Source organism: Haplochromis burtoni, unplaced genomic scaffold (genome assembly GCF_018398535.1).
Source record: "Haplochromis burtoni strain Fernald_Lab_line unplaced genomic scaffold, NCSU_Asbu1 Contig_343, whole genome shotgun sequence".
NCBI classification, from domain to species: domain Eukaryota; kingdom Metazoa; phylum Chordata; class Actinopteri; order Cichliformes; family Cichlidae; genus Haplochromis; species Haplochromis burtoni.
Window position 1 is genome coordinate 98,796 of NW_024582704.1, and position 18,940 is coordinate 117,735.

Genomic DNA, 18,940 nt, shown 5'->3' on the forward strand with positions numbered 1-18,940 from the left:
AGGGTGCATGGGCTGGCTGTCTTCTGACACTGTCACATAATCTGTGTGAACTCCACGAACATGCAGTCTAACTGGCAGTGCCTCACGCTTTAAGATCACTTGTCAAGCACCCAGGATTGGGACTTAAGTCCTACTTTTAATTGTGTGGCTGGCAGCCTAACAGGACTGTCCATATTCTGCGGCTGTTTTTAGTCTGCAGCACAGAGAAAACTGCGTCTCAGAGTTCGACTGATGCTGGATATTTCAGGTCAGTGCTGACGTCTGCCAAAATCCCATTACGCTAACATTGCATAATGAACATTTGTGATGAGGCTCTTTTGAAGTCGGTTATGAAAGACTTCATACAAACTTGTCGCTGCATAAAATATTCTTCTTTTGCCTGATGAAGGTTTTTTTCCTTCTTTACTTAAAAAAAAAAAACCTCAAGTAAAGCTTCTGCCGTTCATCCTGGTTAAAATATCCATAATCACTCTCACATCAGGACTGATAGTCTGGGATAAAAAAATTAAGGGGTTTGCTCACTTGATTAAAAAGAGACTCAAGTATTCTGGGGGCCATGATGAAGAGAGTTAATTAGAGCAGTGAGACTCCCCGATGACCCATTATCTGTCTGGTAATTTGAAGTCGAGACACATTTTTTCTGATAATGACGGCGGATTAGAGAGAGCGAATAACTGTAACTCAGAATTATTATTTTTTTTACAGCCACACGGTGCAAGGAGCACTGCTCACATTACATGTGATCTGAAGAACAACAAGATGAAGAGACTAAATGTGACCACTTCAAATGTTGCCTCTGAGCGCTTCAAGGTGTAAGAAATCCACTATCGCTTCAAATAAGAAAAGCCATTCGACATGTGGATGTGTCTGGTTCCTACCTGACTGTGCTCTGGTGACGGCGCTCTCGTACACGGGAATGCCTTCACCCACGTTATTGAAGGCTTTTAGTGTGATCACGTAGTGGGAGCTGGGGTCTGTGAGAGAAAGAGAAGGATGGGGGGAATAAATTGATGCAGCCATCTCATCAACCAAAACTCTTGAGACGCTCAGCTCAGCCATTATAATAGAGACCTCAATTATGCACATATACAGTACTGTGTAAAAGTCTTGAGCCAACCCTCATCTCTTTACATGTTTCTTCTTCTATCAGATGGACCAGCTGAAAGGCCAGGTGTATGTTTGGTGGGTCTTTGGCGGATTTGATCTCTTAAAACATGATTCAGATGCAGTTCATTGGCTGAAGTCTAAGAAAAGCATCTGGACTTTTCACCTCTCATCGAGGTGAAAAGTCTTGAAGACACTTTTCTTTCCAAGCTCCTTAGACTGCGTCTGCTGCTTCTTTTAACCCAACTAGTCCAGTTTTTTTCAAATGTTTTCTGTTTTAGGGACACACTTCACACCAGCTAATATTCAGCTAATAGCCCTTTGGGATTCACATTGTTGGGTCAACAATACCATTTCAAGTATGTCAAACTGTGTTATCTTTGGCATTTTTCACAGATTCTACTAAAGAAATAGGAACAAATTCTGTGTTTTTGTGACAGGCTGCTAAGTAGCAAAGTGCCTAAAGATACAATGTAAAATTTGTTCTTCACCAAGTCATCTGCTATGTGTAGACACAACGCTGATCCATTCCTTTAGTTAGGTGTCTTTTGTATGCTAGAATGATTCATAAGTCAGTGTTAAGTGGCTTAACAGATGAAACTCTGAAAATGGTCAGGTTCAAGGGATTGGACTAAAAATCACTGAAAATAAATTGATGTCCAAATAAAAACTGTGAAAGGCCTTCAGAAAGCCTCATTGGAAGAAAAATAGGAAGAAATGGTTGAAAAATTCCTCCCTGTGTCTCTTTTTTCTATCCATCTTCTAGGCCCCCTTACTACAGCATTTAGACAGTGATCAGCTGTGGCAGTAGAGTGTGATGATAGAGTGTGATGCGCATTATATACTTAGAAGAACAAAAAAAAATCAAATGTTTCTTGAACGGTGGTTCTATCAGAGCAGAGCTTCCTGAGGTTTAAAAGGAATTAACTTTAATTTCATCATGTAGGTTTTAGAGTCAAATACAGTTTGTGTGAGCTTCCCAAAGGCTGCATTGATCACATGTGGAGAAATGGCCCTCATGCAAAAGAAGAAGCAGAACATTTTAATGAGGTAAAACTGGTTTGATGACAGCGAGTGCTAAAACCACCAAATATTTTATTCAAATATCATGACCTTTAATTATTGTGTGCCCATTAGGCCAATCTGTATAATTAGCAGCTCAGGCGTGTGGTGGAGAGGATCTTATTAATTCTCTAAACACTCACTGTGGGGTACAGATGAATTAATTCAGTGCTTGTGCGTCTGCCTGTGTGTTTGCTTATAATACACAAACCATTAATTAAACTTGGCGTATAAAGTATCACATCAAATAGATCACATTAACATTTTGTCTGATAATGATTTGACACGTGAATCGTTAGTATTTGATCCTTATGTGTAACTATTTTGGGGACAAGAATGTGCACACATCTATACAAAAAGCTGAAAGAAACACATGTGAAAAACAAAAAGGGAGCGACCGTTTTTACCGAGGTTCTCGATAGTGAAGTAGCGCTGCTTGTAGTCCACCTTGATGGTCTGCGCGTGTGGACTGCCGATGCCGTAGCCAATCGCGTAACCGCGCACCATAATGTCCTGGTTCTCTGGCGGCGTCCAGCTCACCACGATGCTGTTGACCAGCGGCCGGACGTGCAGTGAGCTAGGCTGGTCCGGAACACGGGACTCTGATGGGGGAGAAGCAGGAAAAACTTCAGATGAGGAGGAAAAATAAATGTTAAAATAAATAATTGCTCAAAACCAAGTGACAGCTTCCGGTTTAGTAAAACAGCTGACGTTACCATCCAAGTCGCTCTCAAACGTCTCTGCCGTCATCCACTCGGTGGCCGGTCCCGTGCCATTTACCGTCATGGCTGACACTCGGAAGGAGTACTCTGTTCCATGCTCGAGACCTGGACGGCGACACCAACACATCAGCCTGAGATTCCAAGCTGGAGTATTTAAATAGAGCTTTGGCCAAAATGACCCCCCAAGTCAACTCCTCCATTAAAACCTCTCTCAGTCCTGGTTTTACTACTGGTGCGCTCTGATTGGCTGGGTCAGTTGGGCTTTCAATAACACAAATATTTTAAAGCAGATACCTGATACGTCTCTCCACGGCTTAAGGAGAAAATCCATAACTCGCCTAATCTATATTAAAGTTGATTACATTTTATTTTCACATCTGATGAGTACGATTCAATGGGATTTGAAGAAAAACACAACACTAGCCTTTAAAACAAGTTAAAAAGAGAGTGTCTGATAAAAAGTAGCACAAAACGAGAGACACTAAGAGCAGAAGTTTAAAAAAACATGGTAGTCTGGATTAATTCATATTTTAAAGCTATATCTCCCTTAGAGTGAGCTGCAACACCGCTGGGTGCCAGCTTTGGTATTCAGAGAAGAGGGGAACGCCTGCTGACAAATGATGTGTTGCTGTATTAATTTGCTGCAAAATTTTTCATCATCGCCGTATTGTCCCATTTGCACGCTACATGCTAATCCTGTACTCTCTTCGCTCTGTACCCACTATTCTGGGCCGCCCTTGGGGGTAGCTTCTGAAGACTGCCTAACCATCCGTGCCTCCGAGGCTACAACATCTTCTTCTAAACGCTTCTGAACCAACAAACACCCCTGTGTCCCCCCCCCCACAGAATGTTCTACAAAAATCAACTTTTAAGTGTATATTCTCTTTGATGCAGCACACAGCGTGAAGCCGGGCCACTTGAAAGTTGCTGAGGCGACATCTAATATTAATCACCGCTGCCGTGCCTCTCTTGTGATATTGTGCATATTTTGCTGATAGCGGTGGGTAATGTTAGGGTACAATAGGACATGTAACTCAATTGCAATGGGTTTAGAAACTGATGTGTGGATGTTGAGTAAATAAACAGGCCCGCAGTTAGTCTGACTAATCCCATGAATCATCCGATACGCATCTTCAGGCTCAAGATAAGAGATTTATAAAAAAATTTTTTAAAGAAAATCCTGCACCCCATCAGACACAGCTCACACTTTCCAAGACGCATCAGATAAAGATACTAAAATATAGAGATGACATGGAGTCTGATAGCATAAAAGTTTGAGCTTAGGGCTCAGTGAAAACGTCAAAAAGGGGAATTCTTTGTGGATCCATCATTTTAAAATCTGATTCGATATGTAACTCTATGCATCTGTATCACTTTTGGGCTTTTAGACGAGGGCATAAAACCATCACAGTGATGTCATTGTTTTTGTGTACAGCTCTAAAAACACCCTGCAGACGTGCACAGTGATGCATGTGTCCATAACTGTACAGCAAAGTCTTTTGCTCACAGCACTGCCTGTTAAGAAAACTGTTCATGTCTCCTCTCCAACTTGTCTTTGCACTTTTTTATCTGGTGATGGGATGACTTTTCGTAGCTGCAGGGCGTGTATAGCTCTAAATGATCCGTCTTTCAAACCCGGTTCTGAACCTGCGTATCCAGGGTGGTTTGGAGACTTTGTTTTCAAATTGGGTTAAAAGGCCAAGCACATACAAGAAACAATTTACTAGCAGATGTGAACTATGGTGGCTCTCTTCCCACACCTGAACACCCACTGAATATAACTGGAGGTAAAGTTTATAGCTAAACTCTTCCTGTACACATGGTAATAAATGCAATACATTCATAAGCACTTCCACTGGTCTGAGGGAAGAGGACGGATTTATTCAAAAAGTCATTAGTCACAATTTTTTTATTCATTACCATCCATGAGCTTGTAAAGCTGGGTGCCTTCAGTGGTTTCAGATTCGCTCCTGCGGGATCCTTTCCGGTATCGTATCTTGTAGCCGGTGATCTTCCCGTTCTGGCCGCTCAGGGGCGGAGGCTGCCACCGAAGCATGATGCTCTGAGACGGGGAAAGGTGTAAATGAAACAGAATGTCATGTTTAGCACGTGCTTTTGGGGCCTGTAGCTGTAAAGGTGACCTCACAGTTTAGCAGGCAGCATCGCACCTTCCCACGCACCTTGGCGTGGACCTTTGTGTTAACAGTGTCACCGCGGTCCAAACAAGAGGGAGACCCACATCGAGCAAACACCCCCGTGAGCGCGAGAGACGCAGCGCAAACAGATGCATTAGGAAGAGATGACTATGAATAATAAAAGTTGCGATGATAAGCGAGGTGTGTGGTCAGGTTAAGCCTGCAGAGACACTGAGGCAGAGAGATGAAGGCAAGACGCTCTGCTGGCGGGCCCACGCTGCACTCTTTTGGGATGTGCGCTGCTGAGTTTTTGTGTGCCCATGTGTGTTTAAAGAGATAGGTGGGGGGTGGCTCAGCGTGGGAGAAGAGTTAATTAACGCTTCCCCACTGTCACACTGATGCACAAAAGCCCGAGTACACGCACAGGGCACGCGTGCGCTCCTCCCCAGCAGAGTCGAGGGAATTGCACAAATTAAATTTGTGTGAAGTGTGTTCAATTATTTCCATTTTTCTTATTACACTATCGGCCCCGGCTCGTCATGTCTGTTGCGTTTCTACCTTCCTGGCGCTAATCACAAAAAACAGTTTAATTGACTTTTGTAAACTCACAGGGGAAGGTGAAGAGGCTGATGCCAAAAGCAAAAAAATACAACAACAACAAAAAAAACAGAGAAGTAAGATCAGAAAACACGATGATCAGGTTGCCTCGTAGGTGAAAGATGCACCTTTCTGCGTGACAGGACCCAAAGAGGAGACCACACATGAAATGAATGTTAATTAGCTCTTTTCCACTTTGGTTGGGTGTACCGAACTAATTGCATAAATGGTTTGTATCTAAATAATTGTACTGTAATTATTCTTTTAATGGCTTGTTTACGCTCAAAGTGAAAGACAACGACAACAAAAAGAGAAAATGAGATGAATTACTGAATGACACTTAAAGGGAAAAAAAGAAGAAATCTGTCAGATGTTTGTTTCACAGCTTTAAACCGCTTGGTCCGGGCCAAAGTGAGGAGGGACAGCTGGCCTCACGCACACTATCCTCTCAGAAAACTATTCATGTCCCTTCCACAGACTGAGCCCGCTTCATTTTACTCTTAAAATTAGCATGAGAGCATTTTCTCTCTACAAATCTCAGCAGAGGATCCCTCAGCATGGGTGGCTAGCTCTAACTCAGGCTGGGAGTGTGTGATAGGATTGTGTCAGTGTTTTCCCTCACTTGTGCTAAGCATCGACCCGCAAAGGGCCAAAAGTGCTGGTTGCCGTTTTTGTAGTCAGTGCACACACCCCGAGGTTTTCCCTATCTCTTCTTTTTTTCTTTTTGCAATTGCTGTCTCACATGTCATGAGTGAGAAACATCTTTTGTAAAAATTAATCCCTCACTCGGGTGGGAAAGTACAATAAACAGGCCTACAGCTCTCTGTTTGAAGATCAAATGGCTGAGATGATGGGCAGCCGAGGCCCGTTTCCTGTTTTAATCAGGGGCGCGTTGTGCAGCCAGCAGCCACCTCAGCAGCCTTATCAAATAAAGCGCGTCACGCGAGAACTGCGGCATGTCTCGGCTGAAATAAACAGGATTTAACAATGAAACTTAAAAAGACTGAGAGGATGCCAGGACTTGTTGGCTGAGCTGTGGGGGAAAAAAGAAATTGATCCAGTTATCTCTGCTCCAAAGAGAAAATTGAATCCAGATAAAATGAGATCTCACTTTTAAACAAGTAAATCTTTTTATCACGTTGCCTATAAGCCTGCTAACAAAACAAAAAAAAAGGTGAGTGAGAAAGTGAGATCTCTGTTACAGAGGGTGAATTGGAAACTGGTAAGTCATCACACTTCTAACCGTTTGCACTTAATGAACCGATATTGGTTGAAAAGTTAACTTTTCCAACTTACATTCATTATGAGTTGTGTTATGTTGGGTTTCAACTAGATGTCTAACTTCATTCGACCTATAAATTCTACCTGAGTATCAGTTTTAGTTAGGCTGCATCTTCCTGTATCCTATCAGATTTGAGCTGTAGGCTCCCGTGCCAGTTTCTGTACGGATGGAGTGATACTGAGGATAAAACCTTCTGACAGGCGAGTCTCCTGCCGACGAGAAGATCGATGAGGGTTCACACGCCCTCTTAACCAGCTGGGGCTACAAGGATCTGACGCAACTAATAACACAGCAACAACGGTGCACTGGCCTGCGGGCTATGTATCTGTTCAACTGTTTGTGTGCGCGAGTAAGCGAACGAGCGGGTGGGTGAAGGCGGATTTGCTCAAGCAAACACATAAACACAATTGCTATAAAACAAACAGTCTGCAGGCAGTTTAGGTGTACCTGTAGCTTAAGTCCTCAACAAGGCAACAGAGAAACCTAAACAAGTTAAAAGGTCCGTTGACGCTCCCTTCAGTCAAGACAAATAAACCTCACCTTTGAGTTATGGACCTCGATGGTCAGGTTTTGAGGCGGGGCACTTGGTACTGTGGAAAAATGAAAACACCAACAATTTGTTAGTGTAAAACTAAAGAAAACATAGAAATCTACATTTTGGCAGAGCTCAAACAATCAAGTTATTAATTAACTGGACAGAACAACGTTGTAAACAGAGCCCCATTAACTGAGAACCTCAAGTTTTGGACTGCTGATTGGACATGATGTGGAAGCCGGGGTTGTCTTCCTTCTTTCAGCCGCTCCCTTTTCTGCCTTCAAGTCACCTTATTGTTAGAATCCTGTTTCACATCAACCCTCCTTTGTCCTCCTTTGCTAAATCCACATTAGCTCCTTTAATACAGCAAGGAAACGGTGTGTGATGGCACATTTACCTCACCAGATGTATTTTATAGTTTCAATACTCTTTATACCCCAACTTTTTAAATGCTTTTGTGGTGGCTGTAGCTCAGGAGGTAGAGCAGTGATGTTTGATTACTGGCTGCTCCAGTCTGCGTGCCAAATATCCTCGGGCAATGTACTGAACCTTGAGTTGTTCCCAAAGAGTTTGAGTGTGAATGTGTGTGAATTTAAGGCAGAAAAGCACTTAAAAAAACCCCAAAACTGTTAAGTGAGACATGTTAAGCAAAAAGCTTTGAGTGCTCAAGAAGAGCAGAAAAGCACTATATAGGAACATTTCCAGTTGACATTTCAGTGGTGTTACAATAAAAGAGAAGTCAAATTAGTGTTGGTACATTTACACTTCATCAGTCCACTAACCGTCAGACAGGGTGCGAACGACAACGTCCTCAGTGGAGACGCCAGGACCGTGCCTGTTGTTGGCCACCACACGGAAACTGTACTCTGTGTTCTTCTTCAGCCCCGCCATGCTGTACGACTGGCCGTCTACGTCAATATCCTGATTGAGAAAAGGAGGGAAGGAGAGGACCTTGTCAGTGAATTGAGAATCGTGCGACTTCCCTTGCTTAAAAAGCAAACACGCCTCTACTTTCACGGCTGCTCACCGACATCTCGATGTTTACGAACAACGGGAAAAACAAAAACCGAATACGTGAAGCTTGTACGAAAAGGAAACGTTTATGATTACCTGCAGAAAAAGACAAAAACACTGATAGCACTACAGTGTAGCATTTTTATAGTATTTCACAGCCAACAGCAGTCTGATAAACGCAGACATTTAGGACCGTTCCAGTAGCTTCACAATGTGACGCCAGCCTTCATCGTTTCATCACGCTAACATTTGTGTTTGTAATTCGGTGTGAAAATGTCGTCTTCCGCAGAGACGCAATTTGTGCCTTCTGTGATTTTGACTTGCTTTGCTTTACAAATTGGGCACGCTGACACATGCCCAATTACTTCAAGCCTATTTGCATGCAGCTCTTTGGTTGTGACATTTGGAGAAAAAAAAGGCACTTGGAGGAAACTCTAATCTTGCTTCCAGAGCGGTCCATTCCTTGACCTCTGAACTTGGGTCAGCTGATTACCTCTGGCCACGTCACCCTTGAATTCGCATCATATGTTGTCCCCGTCTTCCCTCTGCCCTTTCAATATTTAATATCCGTTCAGCACTGTGTCTCTCTCTCTCAGTCCGCTTCCTTCACCTCTCCTTTACTACCACTTCTTCATCTCTCCCCCTTTTTCACCTCATCTCTGGCTCTCTCCTCCAAGGAGCTGAGGCATCATTACTCAGTGCACCAGCTGACGTTTCATCCATTATCATATTAAAGGCTTTTTAATGCCTCACTGGCTTGCACACTGCTACTGCTGGGGTTGACTCAATATCTAAGCAGCTCGATTCCACTCTTGTGACAGAGTTAGTCCTGCAGAGAAGCACCAAGTGAATCATATCTGCTTTCTTTTAGCACAATGCCCTGCTGTTTCTGTGAGACGATGAATCATTAAGAACGCCGCCAAAAATCAGCACAAAGGGTCTTGGCAAATGATTAGGGATTCTTACCTCATCACAATTTGTATGAGAAACCAATCAGTTGTACGCATTTTATCTAATGGGCCCTGCGAAATCAGGCATCAGCTTCACACACTATGCCTCGCTCACAGGGTAAACTGTGAGCAGTGAGCACACGCTGCATCTGTTTAAAGTCTGCGCTTATTTCAGGTGATTTAAGCAATTTATCACCGATAAAAGAAAAGCAAAACACAAAGACGACGTAGCAAAGCAAGCGGTGTGACATATGTTTCAGGACAATCTTGTTTAGAATTAAATAATAAAAAAAACCAATCATGCAAATCTTCAATTTTACTTTAATTTTCGACTTATTTCTCCGATTAATGTGTTTTTAATTCATTGGTTTTTAAAATCTATTGTGAAGCACTTTGTAGCTTCATTTTAAAAGATGAGCTGCAATTTAAGGCAAAAGGTTTTGGACACCTGTTTATGTCTTTGCTACCTGCAAACCTTTGAATTCAAAAAAGTCTTCGCTAGGCGCTCGAGCAGCGTGAGTTTGTCCCTGGAGTGTGGTTCACGCCCTACCTGCTCTTTGCCGACGCTCTTGTCCGTGTAGTACAACTTGTACGAGAGGATCTCTCCATTGCCAGTGAGGGGTTTGTCCCAGCTGAGAGAAACGGAGGTCGGCGTGTTGGACACCCCCTGCAGGTTAGGAGCCGGGCCGGGTACTTGGACTGGTGACGAAATATCACAGGTGGACAGAAATTAGAAAAGCAGCAAGTGTGAGCATTTTGTTCTCTTATCTTGAACCGTTCTTCATTTTTATTGTGTCTCATCTGGGAGAAAGAAACTAATTTAGCAATTCCTTGTTCTTACCACCTAAGACATATTCTTGGCTACCTCACAGTCACATTTCCCAGCGCTAACACTGACGCCAAATTGTCCCCCTCTGGACTGGGCTGCCAGCGTGCTGATTTTCTTCCTATTCCCAGAACAAAAGCGGAAGTTTCAACAAAAACATCAGTATGCATCTAATATCCCATCACCGCTGGGATCCTGCTACCTTTGAATGTGGTAGCCTGTTTATTGTATTGCACTTGATTAGTAAATTAAGGCAGCAGAAACAGAATGTATATTTATATGTGTCTTATCCTGGCTTCATAATATGCTGGTATACTAGATGAATATGGGATGTAGTCCACTTTTACAATTAGTGCTGAGTTATTTTTGCAGCGGGAGCTGATCTGCTACATAACTCTGGTGCAGGAGGCTATGGAGAAACAGAACTGCACTGGTTATCTGGTGCAAACGTAAATGAAAGCAGACAGGAACCTCAAACTAAATATTTCATGTAATATGCAGCGTGCTCAAAGACGCAGCTATCGTAACAAAATGTGTATCACCGTTCTAATAATCTGTGACTACACTGTGTCTACGTATATGTACATGTTACTTGTTACTTGTTGTGGCTGTACTGTGGCCCATCGGATTTAAAATCAAGCAGTGACTCTGAGGTTCAAGTGCCAGCTGTCAGACATGCTATATGTCTGCTCTGGATACATCTTGTAGACATTAGCTGCAGGTGTTCCTGCCAGAAGAAAGAAGCTCCCATTTGTTAGCGTGCACAGATGTTAGAAGGGTGAGAGACTGTGTGTGTGTGTGTGTGTGCAGGTGTGTAAAGCCCGTCTCTAAAGAGAAGTGATACAGAGGGAGTGTGGTTTGCACATGCTTGGCACTCGGATGCAGGTCAACAGTTTAAGCTCCAGTTCGTAGCATGTTCTTACATTAAAGGCGCGCACACGCGACAGAGACATACGGCACAGCTACAGCCCGCCCTCACTGCTATCCCCCTGGGTGGCTGTGCTCCTGCTGCCGGGCATTAAGATGTAGCGTGTGTGCTTTTGTGTGTTGATTCGTCCGCCCTCCAACCAAGGACACAAGTAGAGAAACAGCAGCTGACCTACAAAGTGACAGTGACTGAGCTGTAGCTTGGTCGAGAGGAGAGGGTTGTCCACAGTCTGACAGTGTGCTGGGAAATCCCCTTCACAGCACTTTCAAGTGATTTTGGAGCAGCAGCCACAGAGAGGTTTACACACTCAAACACAAAGAGAGAGAGGAGAGGAAGGGAACCACTTTGCTACTCCTTCCTACAGTCGTACTTATGTGTCCTCTATTCAAAACATCCTAATAAGTTTCTCAGTAGACTGGAAGAGGAGAGTGTTGGAATCTGGAATACTAATTTCCAGCATTCCTCACTCAAGTAGGCATGTTTTGAGCCAAACACACGGAAGATTCAAGTAAATGTAAACAAAAGTAAACAAGAAGCGGGTTAAAAGAAGAAAATGCAGTGCTTCTGTGGTCTGCTCTTGGGTGGTCTGCCTTAACGAACAGCACTAAACAGCCTTCTCTGTGTGTGCCCATGTGTGCGGGGAATATGGGATGTCTCTGTTTGAATTGAGCGTATACTGCATATGAGTGAATATTTGTTTGTGCGAATGTTTATTTGCCTCTTGTGTGCTTCCTTTGAGTGCATCCTGTTTGCATCAGTGTGAGCAGTGTGAGCACGCTTCCGACAAACTGGCTAGAGTGTGGCTTTGTGTTTATGTGTCCTGTTTACCGAGCACATATAAACGTGTGTGTGTGTGTGTGTGTGTGTGTGGAGTAAGTGAGCAAGAGTGTTACCTTCAGCTTGGGTGGCCACTTTGAGCGCTGCAGAGCTCTCGCCCTGGCCGTTGCTATTGTGGGCCACAACCCTGAAGCGATATTTGGTGTCTGGCATGAGGTTCTGGATGGTGACCTGCATCTCCCCTGGACGACTGGTATTCACGACTCGCTCCCTGATAGGGGGGGGGGGGGGGTGGGGGTGGGTCGCACGCAGACAGGTAACAGAACAGTTAATCATTCTGACCTTAAATTACCCAGAAGGTTTTGTTTAATGCTGGTTTGCAAGAAACAAAGTGAAGTGGCATTTAGAGCGCCTAATATCTTGGTGCCAAACACATGTGCATAATAATGGCATCCAACTTTTTGAAGAAATCCTTATTGAGTTCACTCTTCCTATCAATGAGATAGGGAGTGTCCTCCAAAACTGAATGGTGTTTTTCTTGTATATTTTATATATTCTTGTATATTTTCTTGTTATTGAGATGCCCAGATATGTAATTTTCACATAAGTTATTTTAAATGGTAGAGATGCAAGCCACTCACTACTTTCAGATTTGATGGGCAATACTTACTTTTTCCCCAGTTGATCCCGTAACCGCCAAAGGTGCCAAAATTAGTCAATAACGGAGAGAGTTGCTGGGATGGAAGTTTGGGGTTTTGTTATGTATAGTAAAATGTCATCAGCATAGAGCAATATAGTATTAGAGGTATATGCTGTGTCATAACCATGTATATCAGCGTGAGTGCGAATTGTCCGTGCCAGGGGTTCCAGAGCAAGAGCGAACAGTAATGGACTAAGAACACATCCCTGTCGTGTCCCTCTGCTGAGCTTAAACTGAGTGGATAATGTTTGGTTTGTAAGGATTCTGGCTGTGGGATTCTTATACAGTAATTTTATCCAGGAAATAAAATCTTGTCCCAATTGAAACTTCTCTAAGACAGCAAAGAGATAGGGCCACTCAACATGATCAAATGCCTTTTCGGCATCTAAGCTAAGTATAAGTAGGTCCTGTTGCGCCTTAGAGGAGTAAATTATATTAAATAGACGTCTTAGATTGTTAAAGGAGCTCCTATCTGGTATAAAGCCTGTTTGATCTGAATGTACCAGTTTATCTATTACCATACTGAGTCTACTCGCTAGTATTTTAGCCAGGATTTTTTTGATCCGAATTTAATAAAGAGATAGGTCTATATGATCCCACTTCCTCCAAGACTACCTTTTTTTGGGAGTACAGTAATAACTGCTTCATTCAATGGTGGTGGTAAGGTGCCCACATTGTATACATGGTTGTACAGTTTAAATAGATATGGAGCAAGTTTGATCTTGAGCTGTTTGTAAAATTCATTCCCTAACCCATCTGGGCCTGGACTCTTACCATCTTTACCATTTTATAATACACAATAGATTTAGTAATTTCTTTAGTTGTAATTTCGGCATTCGGGATCTTGCGATCCACCTGATCCAACACAGGGAGGTCACATCAGTGTCTTTCTTTTAATGTGTAAAAGGCTCAATTAGATTTTATATGTATATTATCTTTTGGCTGAGACTTTAAATTCTCTTTTCCTGTATTTCTTGGAGGCACTTTGTAACATTGGCTTTGATAATGAAGTTGATTAATATAGGACTTCCTAGTCTTAAAAATAAGTGTCATTATTAGTAAGCCTCATTATTTTTTTAATCCATTAGTTGGCATCCATTAACTTCCCAAAAAACCACAAACCCTCCATTCTGAAAAACTTTCAATTTAAATGCGTTTTCCATCAAAATAATCCTTTTTGTACCTTAGAGTGGCTGAGATGCCACTTACCCACAGCTACTCTCCCTCTGCATCTGCATGTCCCTCTTCATCACATGCTCTCTATGTGGAAGGAGTCCCAGTGGCCTTTCCACACTGCCACATCATTCTTTTGTTTAGTTTTTTTTTTTTTTTTTTAAGTGGGAATGGAAAATATAAAATCGGCAGTAACGGGAGCAGCTTTAAAATAAAACAAAACATCTTGATGGAATAACATTCGGAAGTATTCATTGCACTAACTTTATCTTCATGCAACTCCTTTACTCTGCTCCATATGCACGTCTGTATGACTGCTCCACACACAAAAACAGAGCAGAGGAGAGAAAGAAACTAGAGCAGAAACTGGCATGATTGCTAAATTAATGCTGGCACTGGTCTATAAACTAACCAGCTCACCTGTTGGCAGCAGGACCGGGAGACCTAGTTTACAACCTCGCTGATTTATCGGTACGCTCCACGTATTTGCAGATTCTGTATATTAAAGGTTTGCTTTTGCTTACAGTCATGTTACAGAGAAGACATAAAAAAGACGACTTGTGGAAAATCCTCTCAGCTTCTTAAATTTTATTCTCAGTCAGTAAATCCTCCGCCTGTGAAGCTGGGAGAAATTTACCACAGAACTATTTGGGGGGGAAAGCGAGCATGGTATTTGAACATTTGTTTTTGGGTTTTTTGGGGTTTATATTTGTTTAAGAAGGAGGTTTTGCTTTAAGTGACTGAACTTCTTGAATCAGATATTTCAGTGGTCTGAGTGTGTGTACTTGAGCAATGTGCTGATGCCAGCAGTCGTGTGCGTGTATTAGTACCCCCTCCAGGAAAGTGTGCGTTCTACCTGCTCGTGCCCTCCTGGCTGTAGAAAATGGAGTAGGTCAACTCGTCCCCATGCGGCTCAGCTGGTTGACGCCAGGTCAGCTTGATGAAGCGAGTGGACACCAGCGAAGCCACGACGTCTCGGGGGGCCGAGGAGGTGGGCCCTGCTGGACTGCCTACACCTCTGGAGCCTGGTGTTACATGGTCAGTAGTGTTAGGAGTCAGTGAAGGGGGAGGGAAAGAGGGCAGGGCTACGACTTTGGGTTGGGAGGGGGCAGGAAGGGAGGGATGGTGGGATGAGAGCAAGGGAGACCGGGAGGGAGACAGCCGTAGCATGTCGGGGTCGGGTGGGAGAAATATTGTGCAGAGGTGCCCAAAAGGAGCAGGTTGAGGAGAGGAGTTGAAATGGAAATGAAAGTGGAACGAAAGAAAGGGAGGAAACAAAAAAAAGAAAAAACAAAATAACAACAACGTAACAAAAAAAAAAAAAGACTCTTGGTGTGACAAGGAACCACAATACAACACTTCTACTACACTCACAAAGCTGACAAAGAGGGAGGGACTACACATGCAGATCTACACACACCTGTCTAATGCAAGGGCAGTGGGAGCAGAACAGTGTCACACACTTAACGTTCACCATCAGTGGCTTTCCTGCCAATCATTGGCATTAAAATGAATGATTGGACTGCATTTCTGCAAGGAGAGACACTTTGTCGTGACAGGGACAAAGTCGTCTCGTGGCCTGTTACACAGGAAAACCGTCTGACTTTTGTTTTACAGTAAAACAGCTTCGGACTAACCCAACCCCCCCTCTCACTTTAGCTTCTCATAACTAACGATGCTGCTGAAGCACTTCTGTCGTCGCATTCCACAGCCAAGCCACAGAAATGTTTGTGATTTCATTTCGAGTGCGTGTGTGTGTTTTTCTTTTTTCCTCCTCCTTTTCGGAGGAACAATCTGCGGTCGGACCTCGTGAGATCTGCTTTCCATTTGCCTGGCAAGCAGGCGAAACAAAACCATACGGAAAGAATGTTAGTCCGTATGACATTTCCATTTGTTTGCAGGTCGGGGGGAAACGGACTGGAGGGCAAGGCTGAAAATATAGGAAAGGCGCATGGCAAGTGCTGTGCTCAAACGGTGTGTTATTACGGGAGAAATTGCGATGGAATGGAAAGCGGCTGCTGGCATATTTATCTGTCACAGCATGTGGACTAACCGCTAATTTGGCTTTCAGAATTTGTTTACGTATCAAAGAGTTCACCGACTTCTGTGATCATATAAAAGCCAACATATGATATAGAAGATTCTGACCCACCCCCAAAGAAAAATGACACTGTTTGTATACACTTTCTGTATATAAACACTCAAGAAACTTTAGCTTCAACTCCGTATTTATGGGCTCTGTGTATACAGAGTAATGCTCTGAAGAACTGCTGTTGAATTTGTAGCATGCTCCAGTACTTTGGATGGGAAATAAACAGATTGTCAGGCTCAATTTTAGCTTGTTTACATCTACACTCAATAAAAAAAATTTTTTAAAAAAAAGGTACTGTTGCCCAAATTTGGATATCTATCTATGAAATCCAAACTCTCGTTAAAGTCACAGACATCAGCACGACACCTTGTGTAGGATATGTGGAGGGCCGCTTCTTGCACATTTCAGGAATGTTTTTTTTTTATTCATTCTCATCTGAAAAGATGGATTTAGGTCAGCTGAGTGATGAGGCCTTGCCTTACCCTACAAAAATCCAGTATTGTTTGAACTCCAGTGGCCAGCCAAAACTATTTTACACCATTTAGAAAAACACTGGCTGCCTTTTCCCTGCGATTAGGGTTCTTGTTCTAAAAGTGGTGAAGAAACCCCCCCAAAAACCAACCCAGCCGTCTCTCAATCTTCACCAAGCAAAGGTAATGACAGCCTCAAACAAGCTTAAAGCTGGAAGTCAGCACTTCAGCCTCAACGCCACTGTTTCATTTCAAATCCTGTTTGCTGGAGTAGTGCCAGCAACAATGAAAAACACATTATCATCCTAATACTTTCTGACTGCAGTGTAAATGACCAGATGCTGAATAATTATCCCCATTTATAAAGCGTCTCGCACACGCACAAGCATCAGAATTATCGCCACATAACTCGAACCAGGTTCACCGAATCACCAAAGGCTCAGTTTCTTAATAGGGAAGCGCTTCCTGAATTCCAAAAATCTGAACGCAGTAGAGTGCAACCCAGAAACACAGCGCAAGTAGGAACTCCCGGCAAATACTGTGGATGGAACGACTCATTGTTGACATATTTCAAAAAGTTTTAACCTCAGAATATTCTATCAACAAGATACAATTCAGCTGGAAGATGAGATAAAGACAACATCCACAGGAAATTAGTAATTCCGCTTCCAGATTCAGGTTGTATAAAAAAAAAAGTCCTGCAGGCAATAATCTATGAGTCCCTTGAGTCTGTAGAATTAATTTATTGAGATGAATACAAAGGAATTAACAATTTAGAGATTTTAATGTGCATACTAATTTTGCCATATCTTCAGGAAAGAAGGATTAAAAGCCAGAGGAAGCTTGGAAGGCAAAAGATATGCTACTCTTTCATAGTAACCAGAAGGGCCCTGCTTGATAACCTCACGCTGTGCTCCAGCTCACATATTAAATATGAAATATTACTATTATTCCAACACACATATGGTTATATAGCAATGAAATATGCCTTTAAAGGCCTTCTCCTTTCCCTCACATGATAACTGTTTGAAAGAACTTCAAAAGCAAAGTCGGATAGCAACATTTGCTTCACATTAGTCAGTTTTGCTTTGAACCCTGTTGGGCCACAACTTCTTGATTAAAACAGAAGAATAAGTCAGAGAATATGAGTTGAGCTTTAAGAAATGCATATCTGGACCTTGTTTTATTTCTTTCCTTTTTTTTTTAAACTCAACTTTATTAACCTTAACTAGTTGTTGGCTGGTTGTTGATGTCTGCAGAAAAAGAGAAAAACAGGCTTTTAATAGGTCTAAGATTGTCTCCTAAGATGACACAGGAAACAGGTCACTGCCTTTGCACTCTGCTCAACGCCATAATTCTTTTAGCGAGCGAATTTGTCCATCAGTACTCTTGCCCAGTGTGGACTACGAGGTTATCTCAGTTTGAAGCACAAACAGAATCAAGACCACCTCACAGATCAGACAAGGGCGAGGAAATAAAATCATTACGAGCGGCTTCCATCTTCATACACCGTGTCCGCCGTAGGTAATTGACATGCTGGGCAGTTTTCGGTGTCCTTCTGACAATCTCTCTTGTACATGTGTGCCTGGGATTGTTACAGTAAGAAGGTGTCAGCCTCCCACTGCTATTGCCGAGCTCTATTCATAGCTGATTAATAGTGTCATTAGTCTCCGTGCCAGAGGTAATGAATTACTGGCATTAAGGCTTAACGAGGAAGGTTACTTTAGATCTGCATAATAATCTGGGTAACCCAGGCAAAAAAACCCAACTGGGACAAAGACATGCATAACAGGTCGTCTTAGCGTTCAATGGAAGCAAAACACGTTTCAGAAATAAAGAAATGGAGCGGTGTGAAAGTTCTGACTAAAGGCTCATAACTTTTATCTTGTGCTGCCAACATCATAATCCCTGTGAGCGTCGCTGGGCAAAGCTGCATTTCCATCAAACTGGTCTGAGTTCACCGATAAGAGAGCCAGCCTAACTCACCGGCTCAGCCTTACACACCTCTACCGAGAGAACGGAAACCTAATGAATGTCTGCAGGAAGCACACACAGCACTGTAACTACAGATAGCCTTTTCAGAAGGAATTCAGCAAGCCACGCCAGGCTCTTGCAAAATGGATTTTCTCAGGCCTGGTTTCCATGTCTAATGTAGTTCGGTAATGACGACGGCGTAAGACACTGATGTAGCACAGTGCTAATGGTCCATTACTGAGTCACTACTTTCATCTGGCCTAGAAAAGAAGAAGAACAATGTACTCAAAAAGCATAGTCGAGAGTCTTCAGAACAGCATCACAAAGAAGACAGTCAATTAAAACTGCCAGTCAGCAGTTCCATATCACCCTCCTCCCCCCTTCTCTCTCTCTCTCCCTTCATGTCCCGTCCCTATCTACACTACACTGCCATTTTCAATAAAGAAATGAAAGCCAAAGTAAATAAAAATGACAGCCTTTGTCATGTTTTATGCAAACACGGAGTAGTCGCATTATGATAAAACCGAACAGCCTATCTGTAGGCCCGAAGGTTATTACAAAGAACCAAAAGAAATTTCTGCTGAACAAAGACAAAAACA

General features: G+C 42.9%; 1 protein-coding gene across 13 annotated transcripts in view; it reads right to left on the bottom strand.

The window, feature by feature from the left end:
- The window catches only part of neo1a (neogenin 1a), a 156,165-nt gene that overhangs the window by 16,523 nt on the left and 120,702 nt on the right, over positions 1-18,940 (bottom strand). For 9 of the 13 annotated variants that reach the window (XM_042228699.1, XM_042228698.1, XM_042228702.1 and 6 more), the window contains exons 8-16: positions 14,662-14,896; positions 12,049-12,203; positions 9,952-10,100; positions 8,220-8,358; positions 7,443-7,492; positions 4,809-4,950; positions 2,883-2,993; positions 2,574-2,768; positions 879-974 (exon numbers count right to left, since the gene is read on the bottom strand). In XM_042228699.1, coding sequence (XP_042084633.1) covers positions 879-974; positions 2,574-2,768; positions 2,883-2,993; positions 4,809-4,950; positions 7,443-7,492; positions 8,220-8,358; positions 9,952-10,100; positions 12,049-12,203; positions 14,662-14,896 — 1,272 coding nt within the window. The remainder of the gene's footprint in view (positions 1-878; positions 975-2,573; positions 2,769-2,882; positions 2,994-4,808; positions 4,951-7,442; positions 7,493-8,219; positions 8,359-9,951; positions 10,101-12,048; positions 12,204-14,661; positions 14,897-18,940) is intronic. The other 4 variants (XM_042228705.1, XM_042228703.1, XM_042228710.1 and 1 more) reach the window with 1 other exon arrangement.